The sequence below is a fragment of the Acinonyx jubatus genome, chromosome D1 (assembly GCF_027475565.1).
Source record: "Acinonyx jubatus isolate Ajub_Pintada_27869175 chromosome D1, VMU_Ajub_asm_v1.0, whole genome shotgun sequence".
NCBI lineage: Eukaryota > Metazoa > Chordata > Mammalia > Carnivora > Felidae > Acinonyx > Acinonyx jubatus.
Genome location: NC_069390.1, coordinates 109,197,506 through 109,217,775, shown reverse-complemented (window position 1 = coordinate 109,217,775; position 20,270 = coordinate 109,197,506). Strand labels below are relative to the sequence as shown.

Sequence of the window (20,270 nt, the reverse complement as noted above, 5' to 3'; positions counted from 1 at the left end):
ACTGTCATGGAATTTTCTGGAACGTGATAACGGGTGGGAGAGGAATTTCTAGCTGCCTATTAAGTCGGAGTAAAAGGAGAGCCAAAATCATTCCTACTCGGGTGTGCCATTGCCGGTCTCTAGCTTGAAGATAGTGTTTACTACAGTGATCGTGGCTTCGTAATAACATTGGGAGGTAATACACAGCACCTCGTATCTAGAGAGACCCCTGAATGCTTTATAAACCATTGATACAGGAAGCGTTCACGTAAAATTGTATGGTGAGTTAAAGGCCAAACTCCCACCATTTACAAGTTTCAAATTGATCTTCATATACTAGTGTTTGTGACATTTATAGGCTAACTTCTTTATTCATCCACTCAATCAGTATTTATTTAACATCTATTCTGTCTTTAAAATTACCTTGTTCTCCCTACAAAATGATCCCGCTTCTCCTTCAAATCCATGGCACACCCTTTACTCGGTATTTCAGTCATTTCTGTTTGAGGCTTATCGTCTTAGGAGAGAAATAAAACACTCTTGTAACTGCAGCACCAACTTATCTTTTTAAGCCTTGAATCTCCTTACCCTAAACTTATACATAGGACACATTTATTGAACTAAATTTATTTAAAGGTGGGGTCAGGGCTCCTGGGTGGCTCAGTCGGTTAAGCGTCCGACTTCAGCTCAGGTCACAATCTCATGGTTCATGAGTTCGAGCCTGACGTTGGGCTCAGTGCTGACAGCTCAGAGCCTTGAGCTTTCTTTGGATTCTGTGTCTCCCTCTCTCTCTGGCCCTCCCCAGCTCTCTCTCTCTGTCAAAAAAAAAAAAAAAATCAATCAATCAACATTTTAAAAATTAGAAAAAAATAAAGGTGGGATTGAGGTGAAAAGTATCCTGGGTTCATCCTTCCCTAATTTTAATAAATGAATAAAGACTTAGAAGTTACAGTCATAAAGATTATGCCATAATTTGTTAATAGAACAGTTTGGTGAGTGCATCTGGCATTTACCTTATTAAATATGCATAGGCCTGACTTTAGAAGTGAATCTTTTGACCAGCGACATAGATATTTCTCAGCAACTGTTTCCTAAAAAACAACCAAGAGAAAGTAATCAAAGAAATCAATTAGTGCCTTTTCTGAAGCATTTTATTCTTGTAAAGATGGGTTCTTCTGAAAGTGTACAATCAGTGTAACTTGTACATTCTCCCTAACTCACTCTTTAGAACTCTGACCCGACACTTGATCATTATTCTCTGTCCATTTATCATCCTCTGTGTCTTTTAAGAAGATAACAGAGATGGAGTCTCTACTCCTACACCTTTCTGTCTTTATGAAAGGCCATAATTAATTGCTGCAGCGAAGTCTTTGTTGTAGACATTGCTTTCCCATAACAAGTGGGCCAAACACACTGTGTGTTGTGCTGTTAGATATTAATATCTTTCACCTCCCACTGTTTATTTTCCTTCTTTATAAAGAATAATGTCAGAAATAGCAAGACACAGGTGTGGTCTGCATCCAAAGTCCAGCCACTCGGATTTTTTGTTTTGTTTTGTTTTTATACAACACGTTGGTTGAGATGACGACAGCCGTGGACAACCGTATCCGTGAGACTGTTGGTTTTACACAACCGTAAAAACGATGGAAAAACCTAAGCAAATGACACCCTAGGTGCAGGGCCCTTTACTGCGGAGTAACGGAGTATAAATTGGATTTGTTTTCACAAAGAAACTTCCATCTAGTGTTGGATGCTTGGCAGAGGGACCGAGATCTGGCCGTTATTAACCCCCGGCCACCCTCAGTCAGGGTGGTGAGTGTTCAAAGGCAGTGAGGCTCTCACATTCATTTTACCCCAGCCAGGATCTGGCTCAGCAAAAATGGCATTCTCTGTAGCGTCCCCAGCCAGGGCAATAAATCCTCAGATCACTGCTCCCTGAGGCCCCTGGTTCCCAGAACGTTGAGGCGTATCACGCTCTGCAAGGCCTCTTCTGCCGCGATTTTTGTCACTTTCAATTGTATGTGGTTTCTTAAAGTCCTCATCCCTCGAAAACGCATTACATAAGCTTTAACTTATGACAGCTCTCTGCTAGGCAGTCTAGAACTGACAGTAATTTCCTCGCAGAGACACCTAGTGCAGAATTTCCACAGCTTTTTCACATGTGCAAGTGTTAACTCTTGAAAGTGATTCTAGGCGAAAGCACAGGTTACTGAGTGCAGCCACAGACAAACCCCAAGCCGAGAGCACTGAGAGAGAAGAGGCAGCACGAGCAGGGGGGCTTAAAGAGAGTGCAAAACGGCTTACCCAGTCAAGCCAGAGAAAGTTCCCGTGAGTCAGCAAGAGATTAATAATGAGTTGTCTTGTGGCAGCAATCCCTGCTGAGGTCACATAGCAGGAAGTGCTGGCCGACTGGATCATCGACTCTCCAGTTTCCTACCAGTACCAGCTGTCAAGTGTCCCTAGATCATTGTCTTTTGTACAAGTTGTACCTGAGATTCCAGAGAAAAAGAGGGCTCCTGCCTGCCCAGCCCCTCCCCCCCCCCGCTCAATCACTCGGGTTTGGGTTACCCAATATGGTGACTAATTAAGCGGTTTCTTTACTGAACTTTCCTTATCATCCCGTCTCTGTATTGCTTGTTCTCATTTCTGTGGTGAGACTGTCAAGGGGTGTTCAGTTTTAGATAAACTCGGGACCGGATAAATGGGGCAATATAAAAACTACTTGTAAAACATTGCAAATATGTAGTTGAGCTTCCTGGAGAGTGAAGTCTCCAGGAGCCAAGAGCGAAAGAAACTCACACCCAGGGAAGTTGCCAGATTGGGCAGCCTGACTGACTGGGGGTTTCATGCTCACCCGAGAACAGGAACTTTGGGCTCAGCCAAGGCAGTAGGTTAGACCTCAGGTCCCATTTAAAGCCACGTTCTAGAAGAGTGACAACCCAGTCAAAGAGAGGAGCAGAAAAAAATCTGCTTCCTGTACAAGGAGTCAGCTGAGTGTTTTCTGCCTTGGCCTGGGCTCAGCGTGGTGAGGGAGACACCTTCTGTGAGAATTGGTCATCGCAACCTTCTTGAGGTAGATTGTCGTTTAAATTTGAATTTATTCAACCTGCTGAGATCTGGGAATCAGTGACATCAACACTGCAGTATTTGTCAGAACACACAGATGTGTGAAGGGTTATTGGTAGAGAATCTCCCAGAATTGTTGAAGGGAAATCCTCATACTTAGAATGCACGACATATCCTGAACAATATGAACAAATATTTCAAAGTAAAATTTCCAAACTGCCTTGTAGTGAAACTGCAGAACCATAAAAACAAAGAGGAGGCCTTGGCTGTAACCAAAAAGGAAAGATTGCATGAGCAGAGACACCATTTCACCAATAGCCGTGTGTGCAAAACTCTGTTTTCTGTTTCAAAAGGGTTTTCCTTTATTTTATACACAAGTCACCAATTTACAAAGAACTACTGTTAGAGGATGTTAAAATGCTAAAAGCAACTTAATTTTTCCTTTTATGATGAAAGTACATGAAAATCATGTATTGTGTTATCACCTTCGGGGAACCAGTGAGATTCCAAAGCTGCCCATCGGTAATTGTCATTAGATTTTCTCTCATTGAAGGAATTTTCAGTTTTATAGAAAATAAGAGTTGTAATTTCTTTTTTATTATTATTATTTTTTTAACATTTATTTATTTTTGAGACACAGAGAGAGGCAGAGCATGAGTAGGGAAGGGGGAGAGAGAGAGGGAGATGCGGAATCTGAAGCAGGCTCCAGGCTCTGAGCTGTTTGTTAGCACAGAGCCCAGCGCGGGGCTGGAACTCATGAACCGGGAGACCATGACCTGAGCTGAAGTCAGACGCTCAACCGACTGAGCCACCCAGGCGCCCCTAAGAGTTGTAATTTCTAATGCAACTTTATTCCTGCATTAGAAATTTCTGAGTTTCTAATTTTCAAAACATTTCTGAAAACATTCTTAGGGGAAAAAAATGAATCTAGCAGAGAGAAAAAGTCTCGTGATGTTTTGTCTTTAGTCTTTTTATTATAATAAAATAATAGTCTATCCATATGCAGGGGGGAATTAACTAAGTATTCTATAGTATCAGAGGTGTCTACACACAGAGATTGTGCCTTAGAAAAACCTTGCTTCCTGCTCGGGACAAAAATCCAGTCTACTCATAGAAAACCATTCTTAACAATTGAAGACACCAGCAGCCTATCATACATTTCTATAAATTATCAACAAATTAAGGATGACTATAGTCTTTGGACCAGAATAATTTTAAGTTTCTTATGTTAGTGCATATTCCGTTATAGAAATATTTATATAAACTATCAGTTTGTTTTATCACCTTGTCATTGTCTTTGAGGGGATCATAGCATAGTAGTTTTCTGAACAAGAACAAGGTATAGTGAATGAAGAGTCATTTATACAGCACGATTGAAATTAGAGGGTTTTCTTTTTTACTTTAATCACTTAATTTTTAAGGTGGCTTGTGGATTTCTTCTATTATAACGAAAACTGTAACATTTTTTCTTCATGTTTCCACATGGAATTATGCTAATAGTTAAAATTCTGTTTTTAAAAATATCATTCAGTGAAGTTAAACAGGTTTTCTCTTATTTCTTTCTGTCTTTGCAGATTGTGAGTGTTGGGAAGCATGTTAAGGGTTACCACTACATCATTGCAAACTTGGTAAGAACTCTTTATTTTCTGTTTTTCATAAGAATTGCTCAAGCATTCCAGATTATTTTAACTGTGCTTTACAATAACACTTCAGTAAATGAATAAACTACATTATTTACTAATCTGTTGGTAACACTTAGGATAATATTTTTATTGCAGTGGTCATTGTATTCATAATGTGCAATTCAATATATTTTGGTGCAGACTAGCTTGACATCTGCCAAAGCAACCTTAAAAGTAATGATAGGGGCGCCTGGGTGGCGCAGTTGGTTAAGCATCCGACTTCAGCCAGGTCACGATCTCGCAGTCCGTGAGTTCGAGCCCCGCGTTGGGATCTGGGCTGATGGCTCAGAGCCTGGAGCCTGTTTCCGATTCTTTGTCTCCCTCTCTCTCTGCCCCTCCCCCGTTCATGCTCTGTCTCTCTCTGTCCCAAAAATAAATAAACGTTGAAAAAAAAAAAAAGTAATGATAATGTTTGCTTTACTGTGATATCACTTGGCAAATCAAATAATGGTCTTTCCTCTGTATAAATGATAAATGTACCTATGGATCCAGATTTCCATTACTTGGGCTATCACAAGGATCATCAAACTGATGACCCATGTCCTCTGATTTTAAGAAAAAGCAAGATTGAAATGACTATTGTATAAAGAAGTCTTTTGATTGGGAGTGATCCATATTTTTGTTAATTATGTCAGTTTTTCATATATGTAGAAGGTTATCGAACAAGATACATACATTAGTATAAGATCCTAAAAGCCCTAAGGCAAGTCCTTTTAGATTTCTTGGCAAGGCTTACCAAGTATTTCTTGTTAACTGCGGTGAAGAAGGAAAGCGAACTATGTGGAGGGCCATTCTCCTTGCTTTATTAGAGGGCCATCTGCCCCAAGGGCTTGCTCTCAAAAGTGGTTTATTTTAGAAAAGTTAAGAATTTTTTCTCCTTTTTCTCTTTTCCACTGTATATTTCTTTGGTGAAGATCTTTTGCTTACAACAGAAGAGCCAAAGGCTACAATAGAGATTTCAGATTTATCCATTCTTGTCATGTAGTGAGTGGACCATCACACTTTGAGACAGGAATTTTCAGTCTTTAGTGAACTGGATTTCACTATGGAATAGAGATAGTAAAATGCAACAATAGACTGTAAACTCCTATTTCCTTGTTTTTATTAATAAAGTATAATTTTGCTACTTCATGGATTATCATGAAAACACTGAGAAATTTTGACTTGTCTTTTCCATTGCTTTTAGTAGGTCCATAGTCTGGATGTTTTAATATATTTTATAAAAATATAATTCTTAAAGCTAATATATTCTCATATTAGTCACTATAAGAGAAAAAACTCATGTTTATGGAATGTGTACACTCACAGTGACATTGTACAAGGTGATTCTAGCAAGTGGAGCGTTTTGACATCTCTTCTTTCCAAACAGTGGAATTAAAGGAGAAAAAAAAAGTCAATGTGTTATAGACTGTCATACCAGAAATGAATTGCTGACATTGACAAACAAACCAGTACAAAATGGAAAGAATGGTTATAACATCCTAATGGCTATCACAGCCTTTCTTAAACAGCCCTAGGAGATGACAGCATATTTAAGTTATGTGTGTCATTACAGCATATGAAGTAGGAAAAAATATTTGCCTGAATTAGGGCATAGATCATCACTCTCACTAAAAATAATAAAGCCCTTACCATATGTATTTGATATCATTGTAATACATGATTATTCAGTAACTTGAACAGATGTAAATTATAATATATTTATTAATTATGGTTTCTATTGACTTAATTCATTTATCTCTAAATAGCTGTGACTTCCAAAACCAGAATGTTTTTTGTTTCATTGGGCCAGTCACGGGCTGTTTCCTGAAAACTACTGCATAGGATTCTCAAATGTGAAGTAAATCCATTATCAAAAGAAAGATTATATTAATATACTTAATGTTGAAAGACTGAATGATTTCCCCCTAAAATCAGGAGCAGACAAGAATGGCCCCTCATCATTTCTGTTGAACATTGTCCTAAAGCTTCTAGCAAGGGATGCTAGGCAAGAAAAAGAAATAAATGGCATTCAGATTAAGAAGAAAAGGAGATTTTGTGAATGTAAAATCCAAGGAATCTAACTAAAAAATTGAAAACTGATAAAGAGTTTCAGCAGGGTTTCCGGATAGAAGGTCAGTATTAAAAAAATATATGTGTGTATTTCTGTACACTAGCAACACACATTCTGAGAGTAAAGTTAAGAGAATAATTCCATTTATAACTTCCACTTACAATTTGCAGCTAATCAGGGACTGGTATTTAACCAATTCATCGGGACTGTTTAGTTGGAGGGACCTCGATGGTGGGGTAGGAAGCTCCTGAACTTCCCTCCACCCCCAGACACACACAGAGTCATCGCCCTGAGAGAAATCCAAGCAGCTAAGAAACTACACACACTGAAATGGATAGGAAAGGCTGAGACCACTCTTTCCATAAAAACTACCCCAGCACAGTGCCATACAATCAGGAGGGAATCCCTGACTCCCAGCTTCTCCGTGAGCAGTGAGGATTTGGACCATACATTTAGCACCCCAGCTTTTAAGGCTGTCAAGAGACAGGCCCCGAAACACCTAGTTCTGAAAGCCAATGGTTATATGTCCATGAGACCCACAGGACTATAGAAAACAAAGAAGCCATATTCTTAATGGGCCCGTGAGCATTCAATGTAACTATCCCCACAGACCCTATTAGCACAGAGGGAGCAAGCAAAAATGCTCGTCTCCACTCTTTCCCTGAAAGGCAGTTGACTATCTACTTCACAGTCTCCTGCCTCAGTGTCCATATGTAAGGGTCCAGCTGTGTGCATCAAAGAACTGGCCATGATTCTTCATGGAGCCCAGGGGAGGTGGTGGACATTTCTGTCACCTTCTCCTTCTGGCTCACTCCTCCTATAAAACCAGGACATCAACCTGTCTCTAGAATATTGTACACGTGCCTGGTGACCTACCCAAAGGATGACTGGATCTGATAGGCAACAGAGCTTATATTCACAAATCCCACAGTACTGTAGCAAGCAATGAGGCATTTCTTAACAGGTATGTGCAAAAGTACTAACCCAGGCCATCCCCCCAGGGCTCAATGTAGAGGCAGCTGGCAAGGTGCACATTTCCTGGTCTTTCCCTAAAAGTGGGTTTGACCGTATATTTCACAGGCTGCTACCTGAAAGTCAAACTTCCATTCAGCCTGCATCTAAGTGCTGACTGGGATTCCTTCCTTTGGAACATTGGCAGGCCTGTCAACTACTAAGATCCACTTAAAAAGAAAAAAGAAGCTGTTTGAGCAATCACATAGGTTTAAGAGACAACCAACAATTTAGTCCAGGCCCATTTGATGAGGCTCATCTCCTATATGTGACCAGTGTGCCAAGACTGGAAGATGTGTCTGTCTTATTTAATGTGCAGAAACCAACCAGCACAGGGAATCAGTAAAAATGAAGAAACGAGGAAATATCTTCCAAACAAAAGAACAAAGTAAATCTCCAGAAATAAATCTTAATGAAATGGAAATAAATGATTTACAAAACAGGGTTCAAAATAGCAGTCATAAAGATGCTTATCAAGGCCAGAAGAGCAAAGTATTAACAAAAATAAGAATTTTGACAAAGAGTTAGAAAATATTTTATAAAATTCAATAGAGGTGTTCAATAGGAGACTAGAATAGGTAGTAAGAAACCTCAGCTAACTTGAAGACAAGGCAGTGGAATCCATCCATTCAGAGAAGTAAAAAGAAGAAGAAAATGAAAGAAGTAAAGATAGCTTAAGGGACTTCTGTTACACCATCATAGATCAGTGTACATATTATAGGGCTCCCAGAAGAAGAAGAGGAGAGAAAGGAACAGAAAGCTTGTTCACATAAATAATGGCTGGAAACTTCCCTAACCTGAGAAAACAAGTAGAAATCAAGATCTATGGCAGCACGTGGGTGGCTCAGTTGGTTAAGCATCTGACTCTAGACTTCAGGTCAGGTCATGATCTCGCAGTTCACAGGATCGAGCCCCACGTTGGGCTGTGTGCTGACAGTGCCGAGCCTGCTTGGGTTCTCTCTCTCTCTCTCTCCCTCTTTCTGTACCTCCCCTGCTCGTTCACTCTCCCTCTCAAAAGAAATAAACATAAAAAAAGAGATATACAGTAAGACACATTATAGTTAAGTTGTCATAAGTTAAAGACAAAGAGAGCATCTTAAAGGCAGCAAGAGGAAAACAACTTGTTATGTACAAGGAAACCACCACAAGACCATCAGCAGAAGGTTTATAAGCCAGAAGAAAATAGGATGATATATTGAAAGTGCTGAGGGGCACCTGGGTGGCTCAGTCAGTTAAGGGTCCATCTTCAGCTCAGGTAATGATCTCAGGATTCATGAGTTTGAGCCCGTGTTGGGCTCTGTACTGTGAGCTCATAGACTGGATCCTGCTTTAGATTCTGTGTCTCCCTCTCTCTCTCTTTCCCTCCCCTGCTCAAACTGCCTCTCTCTCTCTCTCTCTCTCTCAAAAATAAATAAATATTTAATAAAAAAAAGTGCTGATAGGAAAAAACTGGCAACCAAGAATACTCTACCTGGCAAGGTTGTCCCTGAGAACTGAAGGAAAGATAAAGAACTTTCCAGACAAGCAAAGGCTGAAAGAATTGATCATGAGTGTTTCTATAAGAAATGTTAATATTTAGGGGCGCCTAGGTGGCTTAGTTGGTTAAGCATCCAACTTTGGCTCAGGTCATAATCTTGCAGTCCGTGAGTTTGAGCCCCACGTCAGGCTCTGTGCTGACAGCTCAGAGCCTGGAGCCTGCTTTGGATTCTGTGTCTTCCTCTCTCTCTGCCCCTCCCATGCTCATGCTCTGTCTCTCAAAAATAAATAAACATTAAAAAAAAGAAATGTTAATGTTTAAAGCTGAAATAAAAAGATACAAATTAGTAACATGAAAACACATGAAAGTATAAAACCCAGCAGTAAAGGTAAATATATAGAAAAATTTACAATACACCAATATTGTCATAGTGGTGGGTAAATCACTTTAACTCTACTATAAAGGTTAAAAAAAACAAAAATATTAATAATTATAACTACAATAATTTTTTAATATATACACAACATAAAAAGACGTAAATTGTGACATCAAAAACATAAAATGTGGGATGAAATGTGTAGAATTGTAGAGTTTTTGTATCCATTCAAAGTTTAGTTGTTACCAGCTTACAGTACATTGTTAGAGCTATAAGATGTTTTATCTAAGCCTTATGGTAACCACAAAGCAAAAACTTCTCATAGAAACACAAAACATGAAGAGAAAGGAGTCAAAACATACCACTACAGAAAATCCTCAAATCACAAAAGAAGAGAGGGAGGAAGGAACTATAAATCAGTTAGAAAACAATAAAATGTTGGTAGTAAGTCTATTCCTACCAACATATATTTAAATGTAAATGGGCTAAATTCTCCAATCCAAAGAGATAGAGTGGCTGAATGAAAATAGGTTCCTAAAAAAAGAAGGAAAGAAAGAAAAGACCCAACTCTATAGACACTCATTTCAGCTTGAAGCATACACACAGATCAGAGGTGAAAGAATAGAAAAAAGAGATCATGCAAATGGAAACTGAGGAAAGAAGAAGTAGCTATAGTTATATCAAACAAAATTGGCTGTAATCCAGAAAGTATAACAAGAGACAAAGAATGTCATTTATAATGATAAAGAAGTCAATTCATCAATAAAATGTAACATTTGTAAATATTTATGTACCCAACGTCAGAGCACCTACATATATAAAGCAAATATTAACAGATCTGAAAAGAGAAATAGACAGCAACACAAAAACAGTGGGGAGCTTTAATACCCCATATTCAGTAATTGCTAGATCCTTGAGGCAGAATATCAGTAAGGAGGGCTTGGACTTAAACTACCTGTTGGACTGCGTGGACCTAACAGAAGTTTTGATTTAACAGTAGCAGAATATACATTTTCAAGCACATATGGAACCTTCTAGAATAGATCTTATGTTATGCCACAAAGCAAATCTTCATCAGTTTAAAACACTGAAATATCAGGCATCCTTTCTGACCACATAGATATGAAACTAGAAATCAATTCCCAGAAGAAAATTCAAAAATCTACAAATATGTGGAAATTAACCATATGCTCCTGAATACCCAGTGGCTTAAATAAAAAATTTAAAAAAAAATCAAACAATATCTTGAGACAAGTGAAAATGGAAACATAACTTACTAGAACATGTGGGATGCACCAAAAGCAGTTCTGAGAAGGAAGGTTGTAGTGAAAATGCCTACATGAAGACAAAAAGATACCACATAAGCAGTCTCACTCTATACCTCAAGGAACTAGAAAAAGAAGAACAAACTAAGGGCAAAGTTAGTAGAAGAATGGAAATAGCAGAGGTCAGAGTGAAAATAAATGAACTAGAAACAAAAAAGACAATAGATCAATGAAACTAAAAGCTGGTTTTATGAAAAGGTAAACAAAATTGAGAAATCTTTAGCTAGAGTAAGAAGAAAGAAACAAGACTTGAAGAAAATAACAAATGTTAAGAAGATGCAATACAATCATGACACAGATACACAGATCGTTAACACAGTGCTATACACAATTATACACCAGCATTAAAGGAACACTAGGAGAACCAGATAAATCCCCAGAAGCATACAACCTACCATGTAATATGATGAAAAAGAAAATCTAAACAGTCCAATAATAAGTGAAGAGTTTGAATTGGTAATCAAAATGCCCCCACCAAAAAAAGTTCAGGACCAGATGACTTCATGGGTAAATTCTACCAACATTTAAGGAAGAGTTAATACCAATCCTTTTGGAATTATCCCAATAAATAGAAGAGGAAAGACCGCTCCCACACTCGTTTTAAAAAGCCACTGTTACCCTGATACGAAAGTCAGACAATGACACTACAATAAAAAGGTAAATTAAAGCCTTATATTCCTGATGAACATAAATGCAGAAATCTTCAACAAAATATTAGTAAGTCAAATTCAGCAGGTATATTAAAAGGATCATACCAAGGCCATACCAATATCAAGCATGATTTATCCCAGAGAGGCCAAGATGGCTCACCATCCACAACTCAGTCACCACATTAACAAAAGGATTAAAAACACATGATCGTCTCATTAGATGCAGAAAAAGCATGTGACAACATTCAACATCATCTCATGATAAAAACTGGGTATAGAAGGAATATACCTCAACATAACAGAAGCCATGTATGACAAGCCCACCACCACTACCTTCATACCCAACTAATGTTGACAAGCTTTGAAAGCTTTTCTTCTATGGTAAGGAATAAGACAAGGATATCCACTCTCACCACTGTTTTTCAATATAGTGCTAGAAGTCCCAGCTAGAGCAATTAGGCAAGAAAAGAAATAAAAGACATCCACACCAGAAAGGAAGACATAAAATTGCCTCTGCTTGTAGATCTTACAATATTATATATAGAAAACATTGATGGGGCACCTGGGTGACTCAGTTGGTTAAGCATCCGACTTCAGCTCAGGTCAAAATCTCAGGTTAGTTAGTTCAATCCCTGCTTGAATCGGGTTCTGTGCTGACAACTTAGAGCCTGGAGCCTATTTCTGATTCTATGTGTGTGTGTCTCTCTCTCTGCCCCTCCCCAACTCACACACACACACACTCTCCCTCTCTTTCTCAAAAATAAACATTAAAAAAAAAGAAAACTTTAATGATTCCACTAAAACTATTAGAATAAAGGGGCGCCTGGGTGGCGCAGTCGGTTAAGCGTCCGACTTCAGCCAGGTCACGATCTCGCGGTCCGGGAGTTCGAGCCCCGCGTCAGGCTCTGGGCTGATGGCTCAGAGCCTGGAGCCTGTTTCCGATTCTGTGTCTCCCTCTCTCTCTGCCCCTTCCCCGTTCATGCTCTGTCTCTCTCTGTCCCAAAAATAAATAAACGTTGAAAAAAAAATTAAAAAAAAAAACTATTAGAATAAATGATTTCATTAAAGTTGCAGAATAGAAACCCAGTATACAAAAATCAGCTGTGTTTCTATACAGTAACAACAAACCATCAGAAAGAGAAAATAAGAAAACAGTCTTATTAATAAGAGCATCAAAAGTGATATAAATATTTAGGAATAAATATAACCAATGAAGTGGATGATCTGTACACCAGAAACCCAAAGACATGGATGAAAGAAGACATGGGTAAATGGAAAAATATTGTGTGTTCATAGAATGGAAGTATTAAATTAAAAGTATGTGTAGATTTCCATACTATCCAAAGCACTGTCGAGATTGAATGCAACCCCTATCAGTATTAAAATACCATACTTTGCAGAAATAGAAGAAAACAATCCTACAATTTGTTTGGAGCCCCTAAAGACCCCAAATGGCTAAAGCAATCTTAAGGAAGAAGAATAGAGCTGGAGGCAGCATGCTTCCTACTTCAAACTATATTACCAGGCTGTAGCAATCAAAACAGTATGCTATTGGAATAAGAACAGACACACAGATCAGTGTAACAGCACATAGAGCCCAGGGATAAAGCTTTGCATATATGGTCAATTAACTTTCATCAAATCAGCCAAGAATATACTATGGGAAAAGGATAGTCTCTTCAATAAATGCTGTTGGGAAAAGTAAATATTCACGTGCAAAAGAACGGAAATGGGCCCTTGTCTTATACACAAAAATGAATAAAAATTGGGTTAAAGTCTTCAACATAAGACCTGAAACTATAAAACTCCTAGAAGAAAACCTAGGACGTCATCCCCTTGACATAGACCTTAGCAATGGTTTTTTGGATTTGACACCAAAAGCACAGCCACATAAAGCAAAAATAAACAAGTGGGACCACAACAAACTAAAAAGCTCTATCTCGCAAGGGAAAGCATCAACAAAATGAAAAGGCAGCTTACAGAATGGGAGAAAATCTTTGCAAACCACGTATCTAAGAAGGGGTTAATATCCAAAATATACAAGGATTTTTACAACTCAATAGCACACACACACACACACACGTGCACACTTCATTTTAAAAATGGGCATAGCACCATTTTAACAAAGACACACAGATGGCCAGCAGTACATGAAAAGGTATTCAACATCCCTCATCATGAGGGAAATGCAAATCAAAACCCCCATGAGCTATTCTCTCATATGTGCTAGGATAGCTATTCTTTAAAAGAGAACAAATGCTGGTGAGGGTGTAGAAAAGTGGGGAAGCCCTGTACACTGTTGGTGGAAATGCAGCCTCTGTCGAAAACAATATGGAGATTATTCACAAAATTAAAAATGGAACTACTATATCATCCAGCAATCCAAGCTCTGGGTATGCATCCAAAGGGGGAAAAAATCATTATATCAAAAAGATATATATACCCTCATTTCATTGTAGCACTATTCATAATAGCTAAGTTATAGAAACACCCTAAGTGTCCACCAACAGATGAATGGATAAAAGATAGGACACATTCAGCCATAAAAAAGAACGAAAGCCCAACATTTGTGACAACGTGGATGAATCAGGATAACATAATGCTAAGTGAAATTAGAGAGAGCAAGACAAACACTCCATGGTATCACTTATATTGGGAATTTTTTTAAAAATCTAACTCATGGGGTGCCTGGGTGGCTCACTCAATTAAGCGTCCAACTCTTGGTTTCAGCTCAGATCATGATCTCACAGTTTGTGGGTTTGAGCCGCATGTCAGACTCCATGCTGGCAGTGTGGAGCCTTCTTGGGATTTTCTGTCTCCCTCTCTCTGCCCCTCCTCTGCTTTCTCTCTAGCTCTCTCTCTCAAAAAAATAGATAAACATTTAAAAATAAAATAAAAATCTAACTCATAGATTAAGTCTTAGAGAATAGGGTTTTGGTTGCCAGGAGCTGGAGGGTGGGGGACATAGGAAGACGTTGGTACAAGGGTACAAACATTCAGTTAGGAGATGAATATGGTCTTGGAATCTAATATATAACATGGTGGCTATAGTTGATAATACTGTATTATATAACTGAAGTTTGCTAAGAGAGTAGAACTTAAGGGTTCTCACCTAAAAAGAAAAAAAAAGGTAAACACGTGACGTGATGGATGAGTTAATGAACTCGATGGTGGGAACGCTTTCACAAAGTGTCAGTACATCAAATCATCGCCTTATCTGCTCTAAATATATTACAAATTCACTTGTCAATTATACCTCAATATAGCTGAAAGAGAGACTGATTTAACAGTAGTAGTTAGAACTGATTTCTAAATGAACAATTCTTACTGGTCACTGGTAGATACAAGTTGTCCAGACACTTTAAAATATTCTGTAGTCAAGGGCACCTGGGTGGCTCTGTCGGTTGGCCGTCCGACTTCAGCTCAGGCCACATTCTCGCAGTTCACGAGTTCGAGCCCCGCGTAGAGCTCTTTGCTGACAGCTCAGAGCCTGGAGCCTGCTTTGGATTCTGTGTCTCCCTCTCTCTCTGCTCCACCCAACTTGTGCTCTGTCTCTCTGTCTCTCTCTCTCCCTCTCAGGAATAAACAAACATTTAAAAAAAATTTTTTAATATTCCGTAGTCATAACGTTGAAAAGGAAAGCAGAAAATACGAACACCAAGTTGAATTTACCAAAGAATGAAGCAAGGCAGACATCAGTATGTGATGCATTAAATTATCTACAGGCACACATTTTTGCAAAAGTCCAGCAGGGTTTACTCCACGGAGAAGTTGAGTTTCATTATGGATATTTTTGGGGATCTTTCAAAATGATAAATCTCTAAACCGAGAAAGAAAATAAGTACAGTCACAGAAACGTTGGCTCCTTAATGACCTTCAAATTCTTTGGCTGAAATATCGAAGGCAGACTCCACATATTTAAATAAAATAAAATTCCATTTCATTATGAGTAAGGATGCGAATGGGTTGTGAGAGCTCATCAGCATTCCTTAAACTGTCTTTTCATTATCCGTAAGTTAAATTTATCATCTTCAATTAACTGTGATTCAATCTCACACAACCTTCTGTCTTGATGTAACGCGAATAGACTGATGTCCTCGTGCCCCACTGGTTCCCTTTGTAGCTACTGCGGTGTGCTGGGAATCTCACCTCCATTCAGGAGCCAAAGGGAATGAGGACCCTGTTTCTTTATTACCCAAACTTTATTTAGCCTGCCAAGAGTCCAAGAAGACCCACAGGGAGCTGGCATCATCTAAATAGCATGAGCTGTGCCTCATGTGTAGGTGAATGGACATGCCTCTCCCAGATTTTTGAAAATTTTCCATGATATCACTGCCACTATCATTAACAATGGAATACTAAGAATGAGTAAAATTTGTAAGGAAAGATTGCTGAAATCTGTCTTTTCTCTGTCCTGTTTTTGTTTGTATGTGGGAATATTTTACTTAGACATACCCATCATCTAGAGGTACTGGTGAAAGCCCATGGTATCTCATTAGATTAAGCTCTGTTCTAGAAATTTCCCAGATACTTACAGGCAGGAAAACTTTATCTGTTGGTTCACTATACTGTCTTTTTCAGAGATCTAAGGGAGGAAATTGCTTCCCTACTTTGCCCACCGACTTTCTTGTTTCAGGTTCTGTGTTTACTTTGCTCCCGTGTGTGTGTGTGTGTGTGTGTGTGTGTGTGTGTGTGTGTGTGTGTTTTAAGACAGGTATGATCATATTTTTTCCCAGCTTAAATTATTTCTTTGACTCCAGGCTGCAAATACAATAAAAGGATTCAGGTGCTTTGTGAAAGGGAAGGACCCTGAGATTTCTCCAACCCTACCTGATAATACTAGTCATCTCATCTCTCCATAAAACTGGCAGGTCTCAAAATGACGCACTGCCACCATCCCATCTGTTACCCTCTCCTACCAGGGTAAATCTAGGTGCCAGGCTGCAAAAATCCTTAATGGTGAAGTGTTGACACTCTTTTCCCCAAAGCACAAAGCCCTTCCAGCTTTATCCCTCTTAATCCCAGATCGTTTCTCCCACTGCACCCTACATGTGCCCCTTCCTGAAATCAGACTAGTTCCCAGATACCTGATATCTCTCTACAGCTTTCGCTCTGTCTCCCTGGGAGGCACTTACCCCACCCAATTAAGAGTCACATCTTCTAGAAAGCTGTCCTTATGCACTTAATCTGATAGTGTCTTGTCAGGGCTCACAAATCACCCCGTGATTTATAAAGAATACATATAATGCAAAATGCATTATTTTTTTTTAGTCATGAAACCATTATTTTACCTCCTGTATACCGGATATTCTCCACTATCCTGTGGCCCAGTTGCCAGTAAGACATTATTAGCACCCCGAAAGCTCATTAAGGGCATTGGGGCACCTGGTGGTTCAGTGGGTTGAGCCTTCGACTCTTGATCAGCTCAGGTCATGATCTCACAGTCATGAGATCAAGCCACATGTCAGGCTCTATGCTCAGCATTGTTTAAGATTCTCTCATTGTACCCAACCCCTCTCCCCACTCCCCCGACTCAAGTGCTCTCTCTAAAAAAGAATAAGAGGTGGGAACAGTGCCTTTTTTGACCTTATAAAAAGTGCCCTTATCCTTCCTCTTTGCTTAGTGGCTGGCTATCCTCTGTCTCCCAGCTTATGTCATTGTGCTTATTTCATTGCCATAATTATTCTAATTAACCCTCAACATAGACCATATGTTATTCTATAGACTGGACTTTGGGGTTCACTGTAACTTATCCAAGATCACACAGACCCTAAGTCTCAAAAACAAGACTGAAACTCTGTCCTGTTTGATTGCAAAAAATAAATCAATCAAATAAATAAAATCAAGATGGGTAAATACCTGCTGTAGCCACAAAATGGGCATTCATTTAAATATTTCGTATGCCAGACTTGAGGGGCACCTGGCCCTGCAGACCTTCTCTGTGTTTGTATCCATATCTTTCCTCACCCCTCCTCCAGCAGAGTATGTAACTAGAACCACCAGTAGGCACAAGAAGCCGTGGACATTGTTGTACCTACAAGGCAAGGTCCTGAAATCTTGCTTTCATTTAGATTTCTCATCTTAAAAATACATTCCATTTCCATGTAGGAAAACACCTGGACCTTTCATGAAGTACTGTAAAATTATAAAATTACGGAATGACCAGGGTATGTCCCTGAAGACTCACTGCATCTGTTCCTTGCCTGTCCCTCACCTCAGCACGCAGAACCACACAGACATGCACACATCACCCACACCTCATCTGGAAGGTAAGGAAATTGCAGTGACTTGTCCACATGTCAGCATCCAGTTGATGTCCAAATGGGGACTAGAACTCCTTTCCCAAAATTTGCACAATAGCATAGTTTCGCTCTAGGGCGATGACCCCACTCGAGATTCCATGAACTTGAAGACATTGTTTTACCTGTTGCTTTGTGCTTACTGCATTTTTTAACTTCTGCACTGAGCATGTCTGATTCCACCATCTATACACTTGATCACCAAAAATGCATACTTTAAGTCAATTTCTTAACAACCCAGCTTTTAAAAGACGTTAAAAAAGGAAACCTCTCCCATGCTCCGTGCCAGTCCTTCTGTTAACTGACCAGAGCTGTGTCGATATGATTTAGTCATCCTTTGAGCCTGAAATGCAAAACAGCAGGAATGTAATCAGAATTAGACAAATGCTAAAGGGCGAGCTTTTATTAAACACCTATGATGTGATCGACCTGCAGATTTACATCTGTAGTCAGCAGGATATCTGAAGTCCTGTAGTTTATTAATTTCCCTCTGCTTCTTTGCCCCCATCGGATGTATGAACTGTAAATGGACATTAAGAGGAAAACCGAGTTGGAGGTTAATCTTTCCTTAGGGTATCAGTGTATTATATAGACACTGTTAAGTTAGTCAAGTTAGTTACTCAGCCGTGGATTTCACACACACATACACACTGTCTGAAGAGTTACAATTTTATAGCAGTGTCTTCACTTCTCTGGTTAAAAACTGAAGTCTAAAGAGCCACCAAAGTAACTGTTTCCAAGAAAACTGCTTCACAGTCTAGATCCTATCACTCTTGGATCTAAAACCCTTTAAAGTACATGAAAGGAAAAATGTTGCCTGTCCTCAAGCAGACATGGCTAAAATTAACTGAGCCACCCACCATTCATTCAGATCATAACTGAAAGGAGTTTAAAATCAGATGCGGTAATATTTTTTCCTTCACCTTCAGCAGAGCAGTAGGATAGAATCAGAAATGTGGGCTGTTATTCATCAGTTAGACTTTCCATCAGATGCTTTTTCTGAAGGCTGCGTCTCTGCCTGTGTCTTGCAGCTGTGGGATAACGCAATGAGAGAAAGCGTGGCAGCTCTTTGATTTCAGCCTCTGCTGAAAGAAAATAATAATGTCGTCAATTAGCAACTAATGCAATAGTTGAATCACTGTGGCTTTTAGAAAACTGAATTTTTGTGGGTTTTTTGGGCTGCCTGTGAATCTGCCCTATCTTCTCCTAGACGCAAACAAATGTTCGGCTGACATTTAACTAGCTTGAGATTGATGGACAGTGTTTTTCCCATTTCAGAAACGTAGACTGGCTTTTTGGTGTCTAGTTTCTTTCCCAGTGAAATGAGAATGTTACCGATGAGCTGTCAAATTAGCTGGCGCATAATAGGCCTGAGATAAATATTTGTCGAGGGGATTAATTAATAATAGCTATCGCTGGCTGAACTCAAACCAGATGTGCTAGCTACCCCAGCGTTGTGACTGTTGTGTTGCACACGGGAAACCTGAGGCCAGAGGGTTACGGAGGAGGGGTCAGGGTCCGGGCAGTTTTCTACGGTATCACCCTCCCTCTGCTAGAGGCAGTGATGATAGATACCAAAACTGAAAACACATACTCTTGTAGGAAGACACAGGAGCAGAGGGCAAAGACGGCAAACGCAAGAGTCGTCCTGGTTCATACACATCGTGTGTGTTTCTGGGTAATCCTCCAGAGTCTTGCTGTAATCTGCCGAGCCTGGGCCTCCTTGTTTGTAAGAGAAGTCTGAGACGCCGATCTGTCTCCAAGCTTGTGATGAGAACTGACTGGATAGCCCGTGTGAGGTGCTCAGCACAGTGCCCGACACATAAGCGCAGCATCAAGGTTAGCTGTAAACGCACACTCCTGGCGGTTTCAGGAGCAACTTTGCATAGTTGCCAGTAGACGGGCCGTTTCTCCTCAGGCAGCCACACAGCAGTGTGTGTATATAACCTGCTCTGTTATCAACAGAAAACACAGGCATTTCCAAAATCGAGTCTGAGACACATTTCAGGAAGAGAGGGAGCGCCAGGTCTTTCTCTTCTCCCTGATTCCTGCGCTGGTTCTCGCTGTGACTGCAGGATCACAGCTGCATATTTTATTTTTGCCAAAGAATAAATAAATAGATAAACAAAACACTTTTTCTTAGCTTCCTCAACACAAGTGAATCAAATTCACATTGAAAACAAAACAAAACAAAAAAACAAAACATGGGGCGCCTGGGTGGCTCAGTCGGTTAAGCGTCCGACTTCAGCTCAGGTCATGATCTCACGGTTCGTGGGTTCCAGCTCCGCGTCAGCCTCTGTGCTGACAGCTCAGAGTCTGGAGCCTGTTTCAGATTCTGTGTCTCCCTCTCTC

At 39.7% G+C, this 20,270-nt stretch overlaps 1 protein-coding gene across 14 annotated transcripts in view; it reads left to right on the top strand.

The window, feature by feature from the left end:
* The window catches only part of GRIA4 (glutamate ionotropic receptor AMPA type subunit 4), a 390,564-nt gene that overhangs the window by 292,291 nt on the left and 78,003 nt on the right, over positions 1–20,270 (top strand). For all 14 annotated transcript variants that reach the window (XR_003417752.2, XM_027051948.2, XM_027051942.2 and 11 more), the window contains one exon: positions 4,620–4,673. Coding sequence is in view for 13 of the 14 variants with exons in the window: in XM_027051948.2 (XP_026907749.1) it covers positions 4,620–4,673 (54 nt within the window). In the remaining variant the exon portion in view is untranslated. The remainder of the gene's footprint in view (positions 1–4,619; positions 4,674–20,270) is intronic.